General features: G+C 46.6%; 1 protein-coding gene across 3 annotated transcripts in view; it reads left to right on the forward strand.

Moving 5' to 3' along the window:
* Window positions 1–21,330, forward strand: part of STPG2 (sperm tail PG-rich repeat containing 2) — a 470,822-nt gene that overhangs the window by 89,881 nt on the left and 359,611 nt on the right. For all 3 annotated transcript variants that reach the window (XM_089778069.1, XM_089778068.1, XM_075929635.2), the window contains 2 exons: window positions 10,256–10,366; window positions 19,736–19,895. In XM_089778069.1, coding sequence (XP_089634195.1) covers window positions 10,256–10,366; window positions 19,736–19,895 — 271 coding nt within the window. The remainder of the gene's footprint in view (window positions 1–10,255; window positions 10,367–19,735; window positions 19,896–21,330) is intronic.

Genomic DNA, 21,330 nt, shown 5'->3' on the forward strand with positions numbered 1-21,330 from the left:
GTTTTTGCGCAAAAACTTCTTGCGCAAGAGCCCGTCCATACCTCAAAGCACATCGCAAAAGTGATGTAGTTTTACACAAGAGAGCGTCCACACTACATGGACGCTCTTGTGCAAGAAAGCTCAGAGCACCTGTGCTTTTTCCCATATGGGTTTCTTGCACAAGAACCCCCTCTGGAGCATCCACACTTGCCTTTTTTGCACAATAGTTGTAGGGCAAAAAGGAGTTATGCCTCATAGGGCAAAAGCCCTGTGTTCTGCCATTTTACTACTGATTTACTTGCACAAAAGTGCATTTGAGGAATGGATGCTCTGCAGGTTTTTGCGCAAAAATCTTGCAGTGTAGACGTAGCCTCATTGTTTTGTTCCCAAAGTCAGGCTAACTCTTGTTCTTTTCTTGATGTACTAGCTACAAGTTGTCTTCACATACTTGTGTTAAGTCCCTTCATCAAGCAAAACCTACTTGTCAACCTTGTCTGAGATATAGATTCTACAAATTTATTTTCAATACATATACTCAATTCCTTAAATATCACCTGTACCTAGATCGTGCAATGATTATGAGGATCAGTGTGAGATAGGTTTCTAATAAAATTTTAACATGACCTTTCTTTGATAAATATTATGAAAACAGTGTGTTAGGAATGGTGAATATGAGAGGCCTAATAGGAGTTGAGGTTTCCGAGCAGTGAATTACAGTAATTCCTCATTTTACAGTATAGATGCGTTTCTGAAAATGTCTGTGCTAAGCGAAAATGTGCTATTCGGGGTCAATTTTCCCATTAAAAATTATGGAAAAGATGGGGGTTGCATTTCAGGTGGTAGTGGCAAAGTCAATTTTTTGTTGGTTGTCAATGTCAACATCAGATATCTAGTGACACAAGATATCTACCAACACAGTTCACCATGGTTTGTTAAAACACAAAGATAAACACGTGAGTGAGCGGAGGAGTGCTGTGGCCACGTGTATTCATCCGCTCATACATATTACCATTGTTTTCACCAACTTATACCGCCGCACAAAGTAGTCTGTCACTTGATTATTTTCGTGTTATTTCGGGGACGGTTGTGTTATTTGAAAAAGGTTCCCTAAAAAAAAATCATGCTATTGCGAAAATGTGTTAAGCGGGCACGTGTTAAATGAGTAATTACTGTATTTGCCATTTGGCACTGAGATTGTTAAGGTCATAGGCTGCGTCTAGACTGGCATGATTTTGCGGAAATACTTTTAACGGAAAAGTTTTTCCATTAAAAGTATTTGCGCAAAAGCGCATCTAGATTGGTCCTGGAGTTATCGTTACAATTATGCACTTTTGCGCAAAAGCATGTCTACATTGGCGAGACGCTTTTGCGCAAAAGCAGAAGTTCGGAACCATTTTGAAGAGGGCAAAAGGGCACCAGCCCTTTCTGGGGGCGGGGCCTGGAGCTCCTTTGAGACACGTGCTTAAAGGGATCTTCCTGGACAGCCGTTTCTCTCCTGCTGCGTGCTATAGGACCTCTTGCAGAGACTGACAGCCGTGGCAGTTTTTGTGGTTGCCCTTTGCCTTTTTGGACACCACTGCCTTTTGCGTTTTAGTGCCTTTGCCTGTTTTTTTTTCATCTGCCTTGTTTTTTGTGCCATGGAGCCAGGGGTGGCCATGTGCCTGCTCTGGCCCTTTCTGGCCATTTTGGAGTGCCTGCAGCTACTGCTCCAGGCTGCTGCACTCCTCTTCCAGGACCTGGAGGTGCAGATCACTCTGGACTCCCTCACTAGGGAGGCCATGGTGTCCCTGTGGCATCCCCACCCCAGTGTGGAGAGGCCACTGTGGAGACTGGACACCAGTACCAGTACACCGGCTGGTCCTGGGGCAATGGGATGACCAGCAATGGCTCCGGAACTTCTGCATGCAAAAGCAGACGTTCCTGGAGCTGTGTGCCTGGCTCGCCTCTGCGCTCCAGAGAACCACCACCCGGCTGCGGGCACCCATCCCCGTGGACAAGAGGGTCGCCATCACAGTCTGGAAGCTGGCCACCCCGGACAGCTACCGATCAGTGGCCCACCAGTTCGGGGTGGGTAGATTGACCGTCGGTGTCGTCGTCATGCAGGTAAGTCCCAGGGGGAGTGTGTGTGTGGGGGGAGGGTGCTGCACTCCATGCCCAGGGGCAGCCAAGACTCCAGGCTGGGTCACCCAGGGGTTTGGGCCGTCCCTCCCTTGCACAGGCCTGCTGGTGGGGGGAGAGCCGTGGGGTTAGGGGGCCCTGGTGTGTGTGTGTGGATGAGCACAGAGGGCATCACGGGGGAGGGGCACCAAGGGAGCACACACTCACCCTTTCATATGTGATGTGTTCCCCTGTGTTTCTCTTCACCCTTTTGCAGGTTGTCCATGCCATCAACAACATCCTGCTCCCGAGAGTCATCCGCCTATATGACGTGGACGCTACGGTAGCCGGCTTCGCTGCCCTCGGGTTCCCCAACTGCAGGGGAGCCCTGAATGCAACCCACATCCCCGTCCGTGCCCGGAGCATTGAGCAGCCCATTTTATGAACAGAAAGGGGTACTTCTCAATTGTACTCCAGGCCCTTGTGGACCACTGTGGCCGCTTCCTGGACGTTTATACAGGCTGGTGCGGCAGGACACACGACTCCCGCATCCTACGCAACTCCAGCCTGTTTTGCAGGCTGGAGGCGGGCACTTACTTCCCCCGGCAGGAGTTTACTGTTGGGGATGTGCCTATGCCCATCTGTGTTGTGGGGGACACGGCCTACCCCCTGCTGCCCTGGCTAATGTGGCCCTACACGGGGTGGCTGGACCAGAACTGGGCCTGGTTCAGCTACCGCCTCAACCGGGCCCGCAACCCAGTGGAGTGCGCCTTTGGCCACTTGAAAGCCCGCTTCCGTTGTTTGCTCACCCATCTCAAGATGAGGGAGCGGAATGTCCTGGAGGTAGTGGCCGCGTGCTGCGTGCTCCACAATCTTGTGGAGCGGAGCGGGGAGGCCTTCCTCCCCGCATGGATGGCAGGCGAGGGCCAGGCCTACGAACAGCCCCACACAGCTGCCATCCGCCAGGTGCACCACAATGGGGTGTGCATCCGGGAGGCCCTAATGGAAATGTTCTCCTAGGCCCCATAGTAGGGTCGCCTCGGTCTCCCTTTACAACTCCCTTCCATCCCCTATCCTTCCCCTTTCCCCTCCCAATAAACACCAAACACAGTTTTTTTTTAACACAGACTTGTAAGTTTTTATTTACAATGGAGAGAGGGAAGAGACCTTCAACTGGGAGGAGGAGCTACTCCTGGGAGGGGTGGCCCCTGCGACTGCTTCTGCAGGGACGGACCTGCACATGGGGGGCAGGCCGTGTCAGGGCTGGCAACACGGGGAGGTGGGCAGGAGGGACAGGGGCAGGAGCAGCAGGGGCCATTGAAGGAGGGGGCAGGGGCAGTGCTAGGGGAGGGATGGCGGGTGCATGGGGCAAGGCCATGCCATAGTGGATGGCATGGCCAATGTGTGCAGTGAGGGTGGCTGTTGAATCTGCCATGCGGACGCACTGGGCCTGGAAGGAGCCCCAGGCCTCCTAGAGCCACTGCAGGTCTACCTCCACACACTGAGTGATGACTGCCTCGACGTGCTCGACGGCCTGCACGTGGCGATGAAAGAGCTGGTCCCAGTGGTGGACCCGCTGCCTTGGTGGTTGAGCGGCTGGGGGTGCTGCCGCTGCCACAGGACTGGAGGATCCCTGGCTTGTGCTTGGTCCCGCTGCAGGGAACAGAAGAAAGGACGGGTGACACTACTGTAGTGTGGCTTGGGCCTACACGGTTACTCCTCTCCCTCCCGTGTTGTATGTTTGCATACAGGACTGCCCCTGGAGTAGGGTCCTCCTCCATGTATTGTAACCACTGGTCTGTGTCCTGGCCCCGTGGAGGATGGGAGGGTGCTTGTGTTGTGTTAACCTGTGGAACTCCCTGCCAGTGGAGGCTGTGAGGCTTTGGGTTAATCAGTGGTGTTTGACAGAGAGCAAGATGAACCCACACACAGTGCCTTGGAGTACATATGGCAGACATGGTCTGGGTTCTCAGATTCCCATCACGTGAGATGTCTCCTGGACGGAACCAGGAGACTGACTTGGGAGTGTACCATCCTTGCAGCAAAATTCAGGTGGCCCTAGTGCTGGCCCAAGCCCTTCCTCCCTCCCCTTCCTGCTAGCCCTCACACACGCTAGCCCAGGGACATGTGTGGCTACAGTGGGGTCTTCCCTTGGGGTGCCAGCTAAGGCACCGGGAGCAGGCGAGGGGCTCAGTGGGGGCTATGCTCATGGGCTGTGACGCTGTGGTTTTCCCAGGAGTAGCTGGCTGTGCCTCATAGCCAGGCATGGGACAATGTACCATTCTGCGTGCTGCACCCTTGCAGAGGTGTGGGCTCTGGCCTGAGTCCCTGGGGCCCTGGCTGGTTCCAGCCAGCATCCACCCTTCCCCCTGGTCCTGCCAGATGTGTGTGAGCAGCACGGTCCGAGGTGTGCCATGGAGCTGCCTGCTGCGGCCACATGGTTGCACATGCTGCATACTGCCTAATGCTACACAGCCCGTGCAGCTAATGTGGCCTGAGTGACGTGCTCTCACCCTCCCCTCTCTGGGTGCCTAGCTCCTCCCCGCCCCCGCCCTTGTAAGTGCAAAGTGCAACACTCACTGGTGGATCCTTCCCCGGCCTCCGAGGATGCACGGGAGACGTCGGGGCTGCCAGAGGGGGCCTGCAGGGTGGCAGTGCTGGGCTCGTCCTCCGACCTGCTGCTGGTGTCTCCTTCCCCCGCCTCGGGGAATAAGAATAAGAATAAGATCCTCCGGAAAAGGGCGCTTTTTCCGGAGGATCGGGGCCAGTGTAGACGCTCTTTTCCGACTTTTCTAAAAGCCGGAAAAAAGCGGCGGACATTTTTATTTAAATGCCGCGGGCGGATATTTAAATCCCCTGCGGATTTCCCTAATAAGATCTCTGAAATTAACATGCCCCTTTCGGAAAAGGGGCCAGTGTAGACGTAGCCCTAGTGTTTCTGAGCCCTGACAATTTTAATTTCTATGGAGATTTCAAAGCAATTTGATGAAGCACAGACTTCCTCAACAGTGAAGGATTCCTTGATATTTTCCCTTGTCTTTAGGATACAGTCACTCTAGGGACCGAGTCACATTTACTACAATTGTTTCCTTTTTCCGTACCATTTAGATCCCCTTATCATGAAGGATCAGAGATACTTGTAGTGAAGATTTCTCTTCAACAGTATAATGATAGGGATAAGAATGGAAGCCTACTTGAGTTTTAAAAACTCGTATGGTTATCCCATCAGTAGAAAGATTTGCCTCTTCTGTCTCTTATTCCTCTTTAGCTCCAACAAGAGAAATCTATCTTAGAACAGAGCAAGTCAGAAAAAAAAGAAAATAAAAAATTTAATACAAATGAGGCTTGTAAGTGTAAAAGGTTTAATCCTAATTACTCTCCTATGTATTCTGCAGGCTGGGTAGGTGTTTCTCATTAATATGGTCCCCAGCCTGGGCTATGTTGGCTCCTATGGCCATAGTATCCATAAGCTCTTTCACAAGTTTGGGCCAAGTTTTTCTACAATACACAGGATATATGTGTATGATAAATTGGGAATTAGTCTGTATAATTTATGAATTCTGTGAGAAATTATAAACTTTAAATGTCTGTGTCAGGTTGCAAACTCCTTTTTGAATGTGCATCATTTTGCCTTTTCTATGGTCTGTCAGCCTCCATGTTAGGTTGAAAATTCCAACGGCTAATGGCAAAAGAATAATAATAGAATTATAGGACTGGAAGGTCATGTAATCCAGTGTCCAGCACTCATGGCAGTGTTATTCAGACCCTCCCTGACAAGTGTTTGTCTAAGCTGTCAATGTGTGTGTGTGTGTGGGGGGGCGGTGTGGGCCCCCCCCACTTCTTGGAGCTGTGGGAAAGCAGAGCTCACTCAGTGGGTGCACTCACTCTGCTTCCTTGAGGCTCCTACTGATGCAGGGAGTGCTGGGGGCCCAACTACTGATGCCTCCTGCACCAAGCCACCCCCACAATATTCTCCAAGGCTCTGTCCCTCAGGGGTCTCATGGGAGTGATGGGATGGGGTGTGGCAGGAAGGGGTGGGACTTGGGGTATGGGAATGGACTGCCTCCTGGCCTGCCAGGACTCCCAGGCTAGATTAAGACCTCTGACTCAGGTGATAAATACAATAATAAGACATGCCATCTTTGGACTGATGTTGGTTGCAGCTATGGAAAATAAGATAAGTTGGTATAATCAAAATATTGCTGACATATGATGAACTACAAGATACACTACACGTTTTCTCCAACCCAAATAATTTCATGTTACAATTCTGCCATGAAGCTGAGGATCTGCCATGAAGCCTTGATATCTGTGTATTGAAAATGCTATACTTTTTGTACGGGTCAGTATTGCTTATCACTGAAATTGGCCAGATTTTTATTAACTTCAGCACTCATGTATCACTGATACTTACAGTTCATAAAGTGAAGCATGTGTGTGTAGGCCTTCTGAAGGATCAGGGGCCATAGTTTATAAAAGTATTTCACTATCCTCTGGAAAGGAAGGCTGTTCTTGTAGCTAATGCTAAGAAGTGGAAGACTGGAGATATGCATTTTATTCCTAGCTCTATTACAGGTTTACTGTTTCATCATCTGTAAAATGGGAGTAATCGTATTTTTTTATTATATATGTGAGGTTGTTTGAGACTTTATTAATACTTGTATGATGCTTTTTGAAATTCTGGTTAAATGTGCTAAAATGTGAAAACTATGATTATTAATACTATGTTTAAATAAATAGTCACAATTCCATTTATTAATTTCTGTGAATATTTTTTAAAAGTTGTAACTAATATTTTCAATTTTTAAAAATATTCTTCTATATTTTATTCTTACAGAATAGAACTGAGGTAGAGAATTTAACTGGTACCAGCTATAAGAAACTTAAGGAATATTTAAATATACATAAGTTTTCTGTTTGATTAAAAGTGTCCTGTCTTGTTACACTTCTTATGGCAGTCATTGCAGAAATGGGGAATATTTTGATGCAAACTGTAGAAAATAATAAATACTCTGTTTCTGGACAAACAAATCCATGATATAGATCATATTGTAATAATATCTCTTCAGTGACAGGGTAAAAGTAAGAGAATGGTAACTAAAATCAGTCAAACTTTCTTAATAATAAAAACTACAATGTTTTTAGCAAATTACTCAGAACAAAATTAACTCCTGAATGAATGTTGTGCTTACTGCAGATGTTTTATATTAAAAAAAATACAATACATTTATTTTTGTAGCATAACCAAACTTTTCTAGTCAGACATTAGAGAAAACTCATAATATAGAAATATGTAATTATTTATTAAAATCTAGAAAAATGTTATTAATTGATTAGACTATTCAGTTTTATGGATAAATGTATAGTACTTCACAGTAGCTTCATGTATGTAATAAGATTTCTTCTTATCTGCTGAAAATTCTGTCTTTCTACCCAATTCTGTGCAAAATATCCATTGATTTAAATTGATGCTTTCCTGAGTAAGTCCATATCGTGATATTAATACAATTGCATAATTTGGCGACTTGTCCAATTTACTCCAAAAAAAAAAAATGAGAAAGTACAAAAAATAAATAGTAGTTTGGTTGTACAGTAAAAAATAGTAGTTTGGTTGTACAGGGACGGTCCCCAGCAGACCACAGGCTCCCGGACTGAAGCCGCAGCCACGGGGGGGGTCCCACGCCTCTGAGGCTTTGCCAGGGCAAAGCCTCAGAGGCGCGGGAACCAGCCCGGTGCCCCTGGTCTGCTGGAGACGGTCTCCAGCAGACCAGGGGCACCGGAGCAGCTTACGAACGGGGCTTTCTCGCCCCGACCTCCGGGGCGAGAAAGCCCCGTTCGTAAGTGCGGATCCGACGTAAGTCGGATCCGCGTAAGTCGGGGACTGCCTGTAATGCCTTTTTTGAAAGCACTCTTTCGAAAAAAGGTGCGATTGAATGCAAACTGCTTTTTTGAAAGAGTGTCTAGACGCTCTTTCAAAAAAGCAGCTCGCTTTTTCGAAACATCTGCTTGTAGTCTAGATGCTCTCTTTCGAAAGAAGGTTTTTTGAAAGATTCTTTCGAAAAAGCCTCTTTCGAAAGAGGCCTGTAGTCTAGATGTAGCCTAGGAGGATGAACCAGAGAGAAGGAAGGTCTGGGGTAGTAGCCCAGGGGTCTTGGAACTGTCTTATAGCAGGTGTCAGGGACTCACGTAGTCAGCTGCTATTACAGGGCCCTGGGCTGTAACCTAGAGTAGAGGGTGGGCCTAGGTTCCCCCCAACATTCATTTCGACATTTCCACTCGGGAAAAAGACTGTGGAGACTATTCTTCCCTTATATCATATGCTGGCCAATGATGAAAAGAGCTCAGTTAAGAGCAAACTAATGCCCAACTGTGGTGCCTAAAATGGTGGTGGTGGTGGTGTGGAGAGGTGGGAGAGGGGGGGCTGCTGTGAGCCTCTGAGGCAAGCAAATCTGCCAGGAAGTGCAAGACCTACTGGCTACATCTACACTGGCATGATTTTCCGAAAATGCTTTTAACGGAAAACTTTTCTGTTAAAAGCATTTTCGGAAAAGCACGTCTAGATTGGCAGGATGCATTTCCGCAAAAGCACTTTTTGCAGAAAAGCGTCCGTGGCCAATCTAGACGCGGTTTTCTGCAAAAAAGCCCCGATCGCCATTTTCACGATCGGGGCTTTTTTTGCGGAAAACAGTACTGTGCTGTCTACACTGGCCCTTTTGTGCAAAAGTCTTTCGGAAAAAGACTTTTGCCCGAACGGGAGCAGCATAGTATTTCCAGAAAAGCACTGACGATCTTACATGAGATCGTCAGTGCTTTTCTGGAAATTCAAGCGGCCAGTGTAGACAGCTGGCAAGTTTTTCCACAAAAGCAGATGATTTTGTGGAAAAACTTGCCAGTCTAGACACAGCCACTGAGTTTAAGTAGAAGCTTTGTCACAATGGGAAAAGGGCATGTTAAAATTCACCAGTAATGCACTGTAGTAAACTACAATCTCTGTAATCTAGTTAAAATGTAAAATCTAGGCTAGATTAGATAGGAAAAGTGCAGCAATCTTCTAATTTTTCATTGCAATTACTCAAACTCAGAGATTTATTTAAGATCAAACCAAGTTAAGAAAAAATATAAAAGGCTTGTGTGTGTGTATTTGCGAGCGTTTGGTTATTTTTCATCCTTTCTTAACTTTTTAAGTTTATATTCAAAGCAATGCTCTTTTCCCCAGCATCTGTTTTGCTAACATGTGTATGGCAACTGGTGCAACATTTTTCCAGTAAAGTGTTTATTATCACTTGTTTAATTTTCTGCTTTGAATCATTTATAATCCAAATATAGGCTAAGAAGCAGAATGTCACTGTCATTACTGTAATTGATTAATTTCAGAGTTATTTTTCTATCTTCTTTAACCATGTAATATTTTTTACCGTGTTTAGTTGATTTAAAGCTTCTTACATTTAATTAGTTTCTTGTTCATCCCTATAGAGCAGGCCTGCTTCCTTTTATTAGAAATCCAGAATGTATTGTAACTCTTGAATTATGTAAAATTTACGTGGCAATTATGTAAATGAATACTGCAGATGCAAAATCTTTCCTATATTGTAAAACGGAAGACACGTATAGAACTAGCCAATGAATAATTAGTAACTGGTCACTAAAAGGAATACCTACATCTAGCGTACACTAATTAAGTACATGCAGCCTTGTGCTCAGAAAGCAATATTTTTTTTATTAAACAGATTATATTAAGTATCAAATAGTGAAATTAAACAATGAAATGAAAAAAAAGTAAAGAAAAATGATTCATAAATAAGGTAGAAAAATCCCTCTAAATAGAACAAGAATAAAATCACAAAATACTAAATATTTGTACGTTTCTAAATTATTTAAATATGGTGTGTACTGCTTGAGGCTAAAGTACTGAGCTTTTTTATAGAGGGCAGCAAAGTTGCAGGGAATCTCTTTTTGAGATCTTGGAAAGTCTGTCACAAGATTTTTGCTTGTTTTCTTTATTTGTTGTTTAACAGTTGCTTTAGGTTTCTCTTTTAATTAAGTGATTTCATAGTGAGTGTGCACTTTTAACTTGGGTGAGTTTGTTTCAGATATTTAACTAGTTGTGCCCTTGCCTTAATTATGCTTGTAGATACTTTTTTAAATAGATGTTAAGTATTTCTCTCTTTATGTCCATCAGGGTGTTCCAGGACCTGGACAATATGAAATAAAAAGTCAGTTTCAGAAAGTGGAGAATGCAACACAAAATGGAAATGAAGTCCCACGTGCGCCTTTTCTTTCACAATCCAAAGTAAATGGCAGCAGCATATATTTTGTTTTACTTCTGTGTTTTCTTGTACTTTCAAAGTATCTGGAAAAGTAATTAGCAGCATAATCCACAAGAGATTATAATTGTTTTGTGAGCCATGATTAGTAAGTGATTTTCTCTTTTGGTGTGTGTGTGTGTGTGTGTGTGTGTGTGTGTGTGTGTGTGTGTGTGTGTGTGTGTGTGTGTGTGTGTGTGTGTGTGTGTGTGTGTGTGTGTGTGTGTGTGTGTGTGTGTGTGTGTGTACAGGGGAGAGCAGGGCCCCCCAGCTGTAGGCCCTGCCCACTCTGCCTCTGCTCCATCTCTCCTGCCTTCGTTCCATCCCTTCCCCCAGTCCTGCCCGTGCTCTGCCCTTTTATCCCTCCCCAAAGCAACACAAGATGGGGGATTAAGAGGCCCTGGTATGGAGCAGCTGCAGGGGTCATTCGCCCTCCCCCCATGCTCAGTGAGGAGGTGAGAGTCTGAGCAGCCAGGTAGCCTGCTCCTCCCCGCTGTGCCACCCTCTCCCAACTGGCTGCATCCTGCTTCTCTCTAATGGCAGAAAGTAAAGTGCCATAGGGTTCCAAAAGTGCAGTGCCTAGGTCAGCTGCCCTGAATTGTCCTATGATTGGGATGGCTCTGTGTGTATATTAGAGTTGCCAGGTGTCCGGTTTTGGACTGGAACACCCAGTACTGCTGACTGCGCCATTAAAAGTCTGGTTGGCAGCACAGTGGGGCTATGGGAGGATCTCTACTTGCACTGGTTCTATGTGGTTCCAGGAAGCAGCTGGCATTTGCCTCCTGCTCCTAGGAAGAGACACAACCACGAGGGCTCTGAACAGTCCTTCTGCCCCAGTGACCATCTCTGCAGCTCCCATTGGCTGGGAATTGTGGCCAGTGGGAGCTGCAGGGGCAGAACCTGCAGACTGCGACAGTGCACATTGTCTTTGTGGTCACGCCTCTGTCTAGGAGCTGGAGGGAAATGCCAGCTGCTGCCAGAAACCACCTGAGATAAGCACTGCATGGAGCCCGCATCCCCTTCTGTGCCCTAACCTCCTACCTGAGCTCCTCCTGAACAAAACACCCTGCCCTTGCCCGGATTCTCCTTTAATACTCTAAACCCCTCATTTCTTCTCCCATCCACAGCCTGCACCCAGAGTACCCCAGAGCCTGCACCCTCAATAAGAGCCTTCAGCTCCTCCTTCACCCTATTCGCTTGTCCTAGTCTGGAGCCCCCTCTCATATTCTGAACCCCTCATTTCTGAACCTAGCTAGGAGCCAACACCCAATCCTCCTGCCAAGCCTGGGGAAAGTGAATGTTTGGGGAGAGTGAGCCATGGAAGGGATGAGGTAGAGGCGGGGCCTTGGGAAGGGGTGAGGCAGGGAATGTTTGGTTTTCTTCATTTGGAAAGTTCTCAACCCTAGTGTGTGTGTGTATGTATAAAAGTATATGTAGATTTTTGTGAAGATAGATGTCTATACTGTAGATATGCTTATCTCTCTCTCTCTGTGTGTGTTTGTATATATGTATGTATGCATATAAACATAAATACACACATAGACGAATCCACTTCATTTTGTACACATTTCCAAATAAAATATGGATGAGGTTCCAGCTGCACTTTCAGAGACAGTAAAATCTTTTAAAATTACTCCCATTAATCAGGATTGTCCTATGTGAATATAATTCTGGGAGGTGGTGAATGAAACTTTTTTTGGCTATGGTAAATCAGTGCACATGTACAAAATACTTTTTTTCAAATTCTTCTATCTGCACATTCAAAGTGTTTACAGAACTTGTAAAAGGTTCATACAGTATATAGTCTGGTACATCTGTGCCAAATCTGAAGTTTCTATCCTTTACTTCTGCGATACTAAAAATAGTTGAAACTTTTTCATAATGATAAATATTTTCAATCTTTCTCTAAAATGGCTTAAATAGTTCTTGCTTAGACTTTCCGCGATATTCACTTTTGATCAGAAGCCAAAATTGGATATTTGCAGTACCAGAAACAGAACTTTGATAAAATTTTAGAAAAACTGGAAAAGGCCTTTTGAGTTAAAATGCTAAGGCAGCTGCAGGCTGCAATGCAAAACAATGAACAGGCAATTCATGAAAGAAGGATCTGATGCCATCTCAGTGTTCTGCCAGCTACAAAGACTATGCGATACTTGTTTTCATAGATAGACAGATCATGGAATACTAGAACTGGAAGGGACCTTGACAGGTCATCGAGTCCAGTCCCCTCCCCACAGCAGGGCCAAGCACCATCTAGATCGGGGCTACTCAGCATGCGGCACGCAGCCCATTTGTTTGTAGCTCAGTGCAGTTTGGGTTTATGTGGCTCACGGGTGGGAGCCAAAAGAAAAAAGTCGTCAATATAATGGTCTTCTGTTGATATGTGTTTTAGTAGTTAAATTCCTGGACTGTCATTGCTCATTACAAGTGCTGTCATATGGGTGGAAATCAGGTAAATGTTGCATTATATTAATATCAGCAGAACTGATTTAAATGGGGCCTGTGTGTTGTGTAGTCTTGCCTTAATCTTTCTATTCATGCCTGTCAGTGTGAAAGGCAGGGTCCTCATGTAGCCTGGGGCCTGCTCTATAAGCTTTTGCTTATCGGATAGTCGACTAATCCTTAACATCCTTAATCTGGGCAGGAGATTGGATGTTGGAGGGGATGAAGGTATGAGGTTTGGGTGGGAGGTGGGGTGCAGGAGTAGGCTGGAAGTAGGGTGTCTGGCTGGTGAGGGGGCAGGAGCAGGGAAAGCTGTCTAGCCGGGAGGAGGGAGCAGGTGTCTGGGTAGGGGGCAGGAGTGGGCTGGGGGCAGGGTATTTGGCCGGGTGGGAAGGGGACAGGGTGTCTGGCTGGAGGGGTGAGTGAGGAGAGGCACGGGGTCTGGGCATGAGGATTTTGGGGGGCTTTTCTGCTGCGTGTAATGTGTCCTCCTGTTGCTCCCATTCACCAGGAAAGATTCATAAAGGAAGCCTGCAGGATGTGTGTCCCAGGGAAAAGAAAATAGCAGTGCACTGGAGCCATTTTTGGTTCCTGGTTCCCCACATGCTGGGGGAAGGAAAAGGGCAGTGAACAGATCCATTTTGTTCCCAGCATGCTGGATCTGGCAGGAAGGCTTGGGGCTTTCTCCCCCTATCTCTACCCTCCCTGCAGGAAGCCATTGTTGGCATTCCTCTCTTGCGTAAGTCTGTAGCACCAGCGCCGGCTCCCTGCTGCATGGGGAGTTGGTGGGGGATGAGTTGGAGCTCCAGAAGAGCCATGTCTGGCTTCCTAGTGAGCCATAGGTTGCTGACCACTGGATATCACCAAAATCCCTTAATAGTGTTATATTAATGTCCGATTCACAGCTACCTCTTTAATCTATGTGTATAAAATATATGTAGACTAATTGGATATAACCATAGTACTACTGCTAATTAATTGTTCACATCAGGGGTTATATTTCATGACTATATGATCATCTACTACATTTCAGACCTTTAGAATATGACTTCTTAAATTGTAAGGAAAGACTTAGAACTAATATGAAAACTATACAGGTTGGACCTCCCTGGTCCAGCACCCCAGATGGGAGATTTTGCCAGATGAAGGGAGATCATATCTGGCCCCTCTGTTACAGGGTCCCCCAGCCATGAACTGGCTGCTGGCCTCTCAGCTGGATCCCCCTCTGGCACCAGCCCCAATGCCCTGTCCTTCCCCACCTTTCCTGCTACTCTGAGCAGCCCCATTGAGCCCCTTTGTGGTGTGCTGGGCTCCTGGTCCTTCTGGGCAGCCCTTCTGCATTGCACCAGCCTTCCAGCCCTGCTGGACAGTTCTGCTAGGAAGTGCTGTCAGCCCTGTCGCAGGGAGCTGGGCTGCACATGTGCTGATTCCTATGTTGTGCCATGAGCAGTCTATTTAGTGTTGTGTGGTCTAGATACCTTCAGTGCCTTCTGAACTTCCTTTGATCTAGGATGGAATCCTGCTAGTCTTTAATAATAGCAGTAATAGTTGTAGATACTAGCCATGTCCTTTAACTTTTCTTTCCCCTAAAAACAATCGGTTGCTCTTTCCATTCTGTTATTCTTTAGCTCGTGACAATTTACTTTTCCCCCCATGCTCTTCCTAATTGGGAAACTGCCTGCTCAGGTTATTCATTGGATTAACTCTTTTACTTAGGAAGAAACAAATCTTTCAGACAGTTTCAGACATGGCAATTGTCTGAAAGATTTCCTTTCCGTTGTAGGGAATGTAGAGATTTCCTTTTCATTGTAGAGAAATCAAAGGGATCAGTCATATTCAAATATGGTAGACTTCCGATAATCTGGCACCTTTGGCACCTAGGTGGTGCCGGATTATCGGATATGCCGGAGTACCGAGAGGTACTATAAGGGGGCATATTCCCAACCCAATCCTCCTCCCCTCCCCTCCTGTCCCCTTCCCCTTCCTCAGAGCCAAACGCCTCCCATCCCTGCTGTAACCCAGCCCGCCTTCTTCCGCAATCTTATGACTGGGACCCAAGGCAGCTGCCTGTGCTCAGCAGCCAGCTGCTAGCAAGTGCAGGATGGACGCTGTGTACACTGGGGACCATGAGCGGAATGGTGCGGGGCCGCGAACGTGCACGCTGCTCACAGTGGCCCGGTCGTGAGAGGGGCTGACTGGAGCACTTCCGGGTTCCAGTGGATGCCGGACTATTGGGAGTGCCAGACAACTGGATGCTGGACAATTGGAGTTTTACTGTAGCATTTTTTTAAATGGATTTTGGAGTTAATCTACTTTTGGTACAAATGACACAAACTGCAACTCCCACCTGGAACCTGAATGCATTCCACTTGCTCTCTACTACAGGGGTTTTTCGAAAAAAATGACCTTTTTTCAGAAAAACTTCCCCTGCGTCTAGACTGCTGCTGCGTTCTTTTGAAAGTAAATTGAAAGAATGCAGCAGTTTTTTTGACCATGGAAAACCTCATTTTATGAGGAATAATGCCTTTTTTCGAAAGTGCTCTTTCGAAAAAAGGCGCTATGTAATGCAAAGTGTTCTTTTTCGAAAGAGAGCAGCCAGAGTGCCTGAGTGTTCGAAAGTACTGGTTGTGGTCTAGATGCTCTAGAAGGATCTTTCAAAAGAGGCTTGCAGTCTAGATGTAGCCTTAGATGCTGCTCATGGTGCAAGATGAAGAGACTCACGGATTCAGCACAACAGGCACTGATCCCAGGCACAGGAAGTGCTACCATTCGTACTGTGCAGTACCCATAGTGGAACACATTTCAAAGAATCTTGGTTACTGCACAGAGTGAATAACCTTCTCTTCCTTAGGACTTTAATTACATAATTAGAATTGTGGTTAGTATTTTCAAAAAACACATTAAGTGACAGGAGCATGCTGACTTTCAGTGGGACTTATGCATCTTACGCTATTCCCTGCTTTTCACTGACATGTATTAGTGTCCACCTGGACCATCTCTGCACAGCAAGTTGGTGTGCCGTCAATTGACATCCTGGCTTGCAGCATGACAACTTGCCTTGTGGACAAGCCTTAAGTTATTTGGGCCCTTTTGAAAATTAATCCCTGCATGTTTAAATTTCTGTCCACTGGTGTTCACATTTTCATTTCAATTTAGTTGGGGCAGGAGGTAGAGAAAAGTGGGATAATCTCTTAGGGTATATCTACACAGCAAAGTTATTTTGAAATAACAGCCTTTATTTCTAAATAACTTTCCTAGCGTCTACACAGCCAAACTGCTATTTTGAAATTAAATCGAAATAGTGGAGCGCTTATTTCAAATTTGGTAAATCTCGTTCTACGAGGAATAACGCCAAATTTGAAATAGCTAATTCGAAATAAGTGCTGTGTAGATGCTTATTTCGAAATAGGGGGCCTCCAGCCCTTCCTAGGGTGCCCTGGTGGCCACTCTGGGCACAACCAGGAAAACTTCCTCTCCTCTTCCACAGCCCCGGAGCCCTTAGAGGGGTAGACTCTGGCCACAGTGCCTGTGCCAGCTCCAGGCCTGCCAGCACAGAGCCAGCAGTCACTGCCCCTGACCCAGTGGCCACAGCATGAGCCAGGCAGCCAGTGCTAGCCAGCCCTCCACTGCTCCCCGGGCTCAGTCCCCCAGCTCCCAGAAGCATGCCAGGGGCCAGAGAAGGCCTTCCTGGTCCAGTGCGGAGATCATGGACCTGATTGAGGTTTGGGGGGATGTCTCCAACGTCCATGATCTCCGCACTAGATGGAGGAACGTGGCCGTCTACAGACAGATGGCTGACAGCCTGGACACCACAGGCCACATGCGCACCCAGGAGCAGGTGTGCATGAAAATTAAGGAGCTGCGGCAGGCCTATGCCAGGGCCACAGAGGAGGAACACCAGGAGCTGCAGGAGCCCAGAGGGAACATGCCATGCAGCCAGGACCCTCAAGCCGTTCCAGCAAACCCGTCACCAGTGTCATCCGGGGAGGCAACAACATGTGAGTGCCATCACTGTCCCCTTATTGGGGGGCGGGGAGGGAGACCAGGAACCGCGCGCGTGGTCCTTGCTTACCACGGATCACGCAGCAACCTGTGCTTGTGCGAGCATGTGCCATGCTACGCCTGGGCACGTTGCCCCAGCTGGATGCCACATAGGGGCTGTGGCTTGTTAGCCACACACGTGTGTGAAGAGACATGACATGCTCCTGACCCAGGGGTGGGACACAGCAGGACACCATTCCTCCATAAGGCCATTCTACACAGAGGCAGGGGACATCTCCCCCCCCCTCAACTACATTATACACAGCACAGGGGCTTGGGTGCGGTCTTGGGGCAGCTCCCACTCCCGGGGATAGCAGGACATTCCGAAGATGGCCTGTGTGCAAGCACATTGGCTCTGATGGTGCAGGGAACGGTCATCCTCACCTTGCAGAGGGGGGCTGGGCTTCACCCACTGCGTCCACAGGGATAACAGACCACTTCTCTTGTTTCTCCACAGCTGCACCAGCTGTGCTTGCAGGGCGCACCACCCCGCCCAGGACATGTTTCTGCACCCGAGGGCTCTACAGGACCACCCGTGCAGTGGAGGGATACCGACAGCAGCACCTGGGGGCACCGCTCCCTCCAGAACTGGGTGCAGGAAGACCTGGAACTCCGGCGGGAGCAGCTTGCCCACGGCCGTGCCATCTGCCAACACCTGCAGACCCTGGTGCAGAGCATGCTGCCTCCTGCCACTCCAGTGCCTGCTGCCCCTGCAGCTACCGCTCCCTCTTCCACTCCTTCTCCCCCTCCCGCTTCTCCCTCCACACCCTCCTCACCCTCCATCCCCTCCCCAGCCCCCAGGGACACCAAGGCCCCCGCATCCACGGTGCTGGTAGACAGTTGGCCCGGCGAGACCCCCACCCCTGAGCCCTGAGCTTCCCCTCCCCTTTATTCCCCTTGTTTCCCCCTTCCAGCTCCCTCCTCCCAGATTTCCCCCTCCCCTTTCCCACCCTCTCTCTTCCCTTCTCCCACCTCCTTTCCCCAGTCTCACCAGAGTTTCATCCCCCCCTCCAGTTTTGTTAAATAAAGACAGTTCGTGTTTATGAAAAAACGTGTATTTTATTTTACATCAGGAAGGAAGACTGGGGGAGGGGGTAAGTGGAAGGATGTGAGAGAGGAATGAGGCACAAGCTCCCAGTGGGGAAGACCAGGGAGACTGTTAGTGCTCCTCAGGGTGGAAGCTCTCCCGCAGAACTTCCTGGATACTGACAGCCTGCCGATGGACCTCCTGAATGGCAGCCTGCAGCAAGTGCAGCCAGCCATGCAGCAGTGTGTCCAAGAGAAGCACCAGAGTGCCCAGGGACAACTCTGGCTCCATGTTGCAAAGTGGTGTGATGTCCCGAGTGAGGGCAACCAGAGCATGCCATGACAAAAATGCTTTGCTGTCCCTCATCGAGGTAGACAAGCAAGCAGGGAAACCTGAGAACAGGCTGTCCGGGGCGGGGGAGGGGACCCTTTAAGCACAGACCTCAGTTAGCCTCAGGCAGCAGCCCCACACAGTAAGTCCTGACCTGCTGCCCTGCTGGAACTGTTTCCGGCCAGTCTTAAATGTGATTCAGAGTCCACTAAGTGTGGATGCGCTATTTCGAAATAGCAAAACGCTATTTCAAAATGCATTTTGTGTGTAGATGCGTTATTTTGAAATAACTATTTTGAAATAAGTTATTTTGAAATAATGCTGTAGTGTAGACATACCTTTAGTTCTGCTATTAAATTTGATCTTTCCAATATTGATCAATTGACCACCACTATTTTTAGATGTTTTGGATGAAAACTTGAAAGTAATCCCCTATCCATTCTTTGTGGACAGTAAATATTTCGTCTTATGGTGTACTTGCCCAGAAATTTGGCCTCTTTTTCCTATTCTGTTTTGTGTTGTGTTTTGGCTGGCTGATAATATAGCTGTAAGTGTGTGCATGTGCATGTGTGAAGTAATTCAAATACACACACACACACACACGTATGTACATAACATAAGGCAGAACAGGAAAGAAGAGGCCAAATTTCTGGATAATTATACCATTATAGTCTTCTAGTCCAATAAAAGGAGATATTTAGTGTCCATAAAGAATAGCTGTATGTGTGTGTACATACAATACAGACAATGATAATAAAAATTGTGTATGAGGAGTCTGATTTTTAAAGTTGGGTGTGTGTTATTACCTGGACCTATACCACTTGTGCATGTGCAGATTGAGGACATATCTGTGCAGACTATCAGATATACAAGTGACTGTAGATACACAGAAGCTGAATCTTGGTAAACATGCAAGTACTTGTTCCCTTCTTTGAAGATCAGGTCCTATATGTCCAGATAGATTAAAGATATTAGGGTATGTCTAACTACCACCCTAGTTCGAACTAGGGTGGTAATGTAGGCAACCGGAGTTGCAAATGAAGCCCGGGATTTGAATTTCCCGGGCTTCATTTGCATCTCGCCGGGCGCAGCCATTTTTAAATGTCCGCTAGTGCGGACTCCGTGCCGCGCGGCTACATGCGGCACGGACTAGGTAGTTCGGACTAGGCTTCCTAGTCCAAACTACCGTTACTCCTCGTGAAATACACGCGGCACAGAGTCCGCACTAGCGGACATTTAAAAATGGCGGCGCCCGGCGAGATGCAAATGAAGCCCGGGAAATTCAAATCCCGGGCTTCATTTGCAACTCCGGTTGCCTACATTACCACCCTAATTCGAACTAGGGTGGTAGTGTAGACATTCCCCTAGTTACTTTATATAAATTATGTTGACTTCAGAGAGAGAGAAATGAAACCCTTTATATTGCTATACTGATGTGAACACTTTCTACCCATGTAGTTTCTTCTAAATGTGCTGCAGGTTGTCATTGGCATAATTTTTTCCTCTTCTTTTCTAGAGATTTGTAGATGTGAAATCAATCACCCCAGCTCCTGGCACATATAATGAACCACGCTCTGCTCTTGAATCCTTGAAGAGAACAACAGGAATGAAAAAGATCCCATTTGGTCAAACTACAGTTCGATTCACTCAAGACTCCAGGCTAGAAAAAACACCAGGTTTGTGATTAATCCAAGTACTGTTGGCATTCAGTTTACAGGACCCAATATTAGGCAGATTGATATTCTAGGAAGTTAACAATTAATCTTAAAATGTATTATTAAAATACAGTAGGCATTAGAGCAAAATACACATATCAAACAGCACTCTTATTTATAATGAATCTGGAAGGAGTCCAAAGGGAAATAAATGTAGTCTTCCATTCAAGATTTTGTTAGGTTGATGTTTCCAGGTAATTTTATACTGTTTGTTCAAAGTGATAAATGTAGGCAATATTACTGTTGGGTTTACTGATCTTATAGAAATCCTAGCTAAAATAAATATAATTTGAATTGCATTTGTTTAGAGTGGGCTTTTAAAAAATTGTGCTGTTATTTAATAAGGATTCTCTTTGCAAAGTACAGACTAGAGATTTTTCGTAAGGCACATTGAGTATTTTGCAGCTATTTTAACATGTTAAGAGTGGTTCTGCCTGATATTATATAGTGTATAGTAATTTAACAACTGGCAATGACATTTTTGTTCCTTTTTCTGCCTGGTAAGGACATAGTCAGGTAAAACTACTTATCTCGGTGATTCTTTTCCACACTTACTGCGGGGCCTTAGAAGAGGAAAATATACAATGCTTGAATTAGAGTATCAGTGTCCATATTCAGGGCAAATGGAACCTACTGATGACAGATGCCTCAGAAGTCTATCTTTTGTTTCTAGCCCCCTTCCCCAACTCATTGGTGAATCCTTCTGGCTACGTCTACACTGGCCCCTTTTCCGAAAGGGGCATGCTAATTTTACAGGTCGTAATAGGGAAATCCGCGGGGGATTTAAATATCCCCCGCGGCATTTAAATAAAAATGTCCGCCGCTTTTTTCCGGCTTTTAGAAAAGCCGGAAAAGAGCGTCTACACTGGCCCAGATCCTCCGGAAAAAAGCCCTTTTCCGGAGGATCTCTTCAAAGTAGGAATAAGAGATCCTCCGGAAAAGGGCTTTTTTCCGGAGGATCGGGGCCAGTGTAAACGCTCTTTTCCGGCTTTTCTAAAAGCCGGAAAAAAGCGGCGGACATTTTTATTTAAATGCCGCGGGGAATATTTAAATCCTCCGCGGATTTCCCTATTACGACCTGTAAAATTAGCATGCCCCTTTCGGAAAAGGGGCCAGTGTAGACGTAGCCTCTGAGTGTATCTAGATGGATTTTAGATTATTTTCAACTTAGACTGGTGTTTGTGTGGAAAATAACTTAAAATCTACCACTGAGGACATATAACCCTTCCATTGGCTCTTAAACCCAATACTGTGTTGAAAAAGTATTCTTTGAAAATATTAATTACCCAATATGTAGTTCTTCTCCCTCTTCTATTCCCCTTATTATGGAGTATTCTGGGTAGTAAGTGATTACTATGCAGAATGTGTGACAGTGAGATGTGCTGTCTATTGATAT

The sequence above is a fragment of the Pelodiscus sinensis genome, chromosome 4 (genome assembly GCF_052426305.1).
Source record: "Pelodiscus sinensis isolate ZL-2025 chromosome 4, ASM5242630v1, whole genome shotgun sequence".
Taxonomy (NCBI): Eukaryota; Metazoa; Chordata; order Testudines; family Trionychidae; genus Pelodiscus; species Pelodiscus sinensis.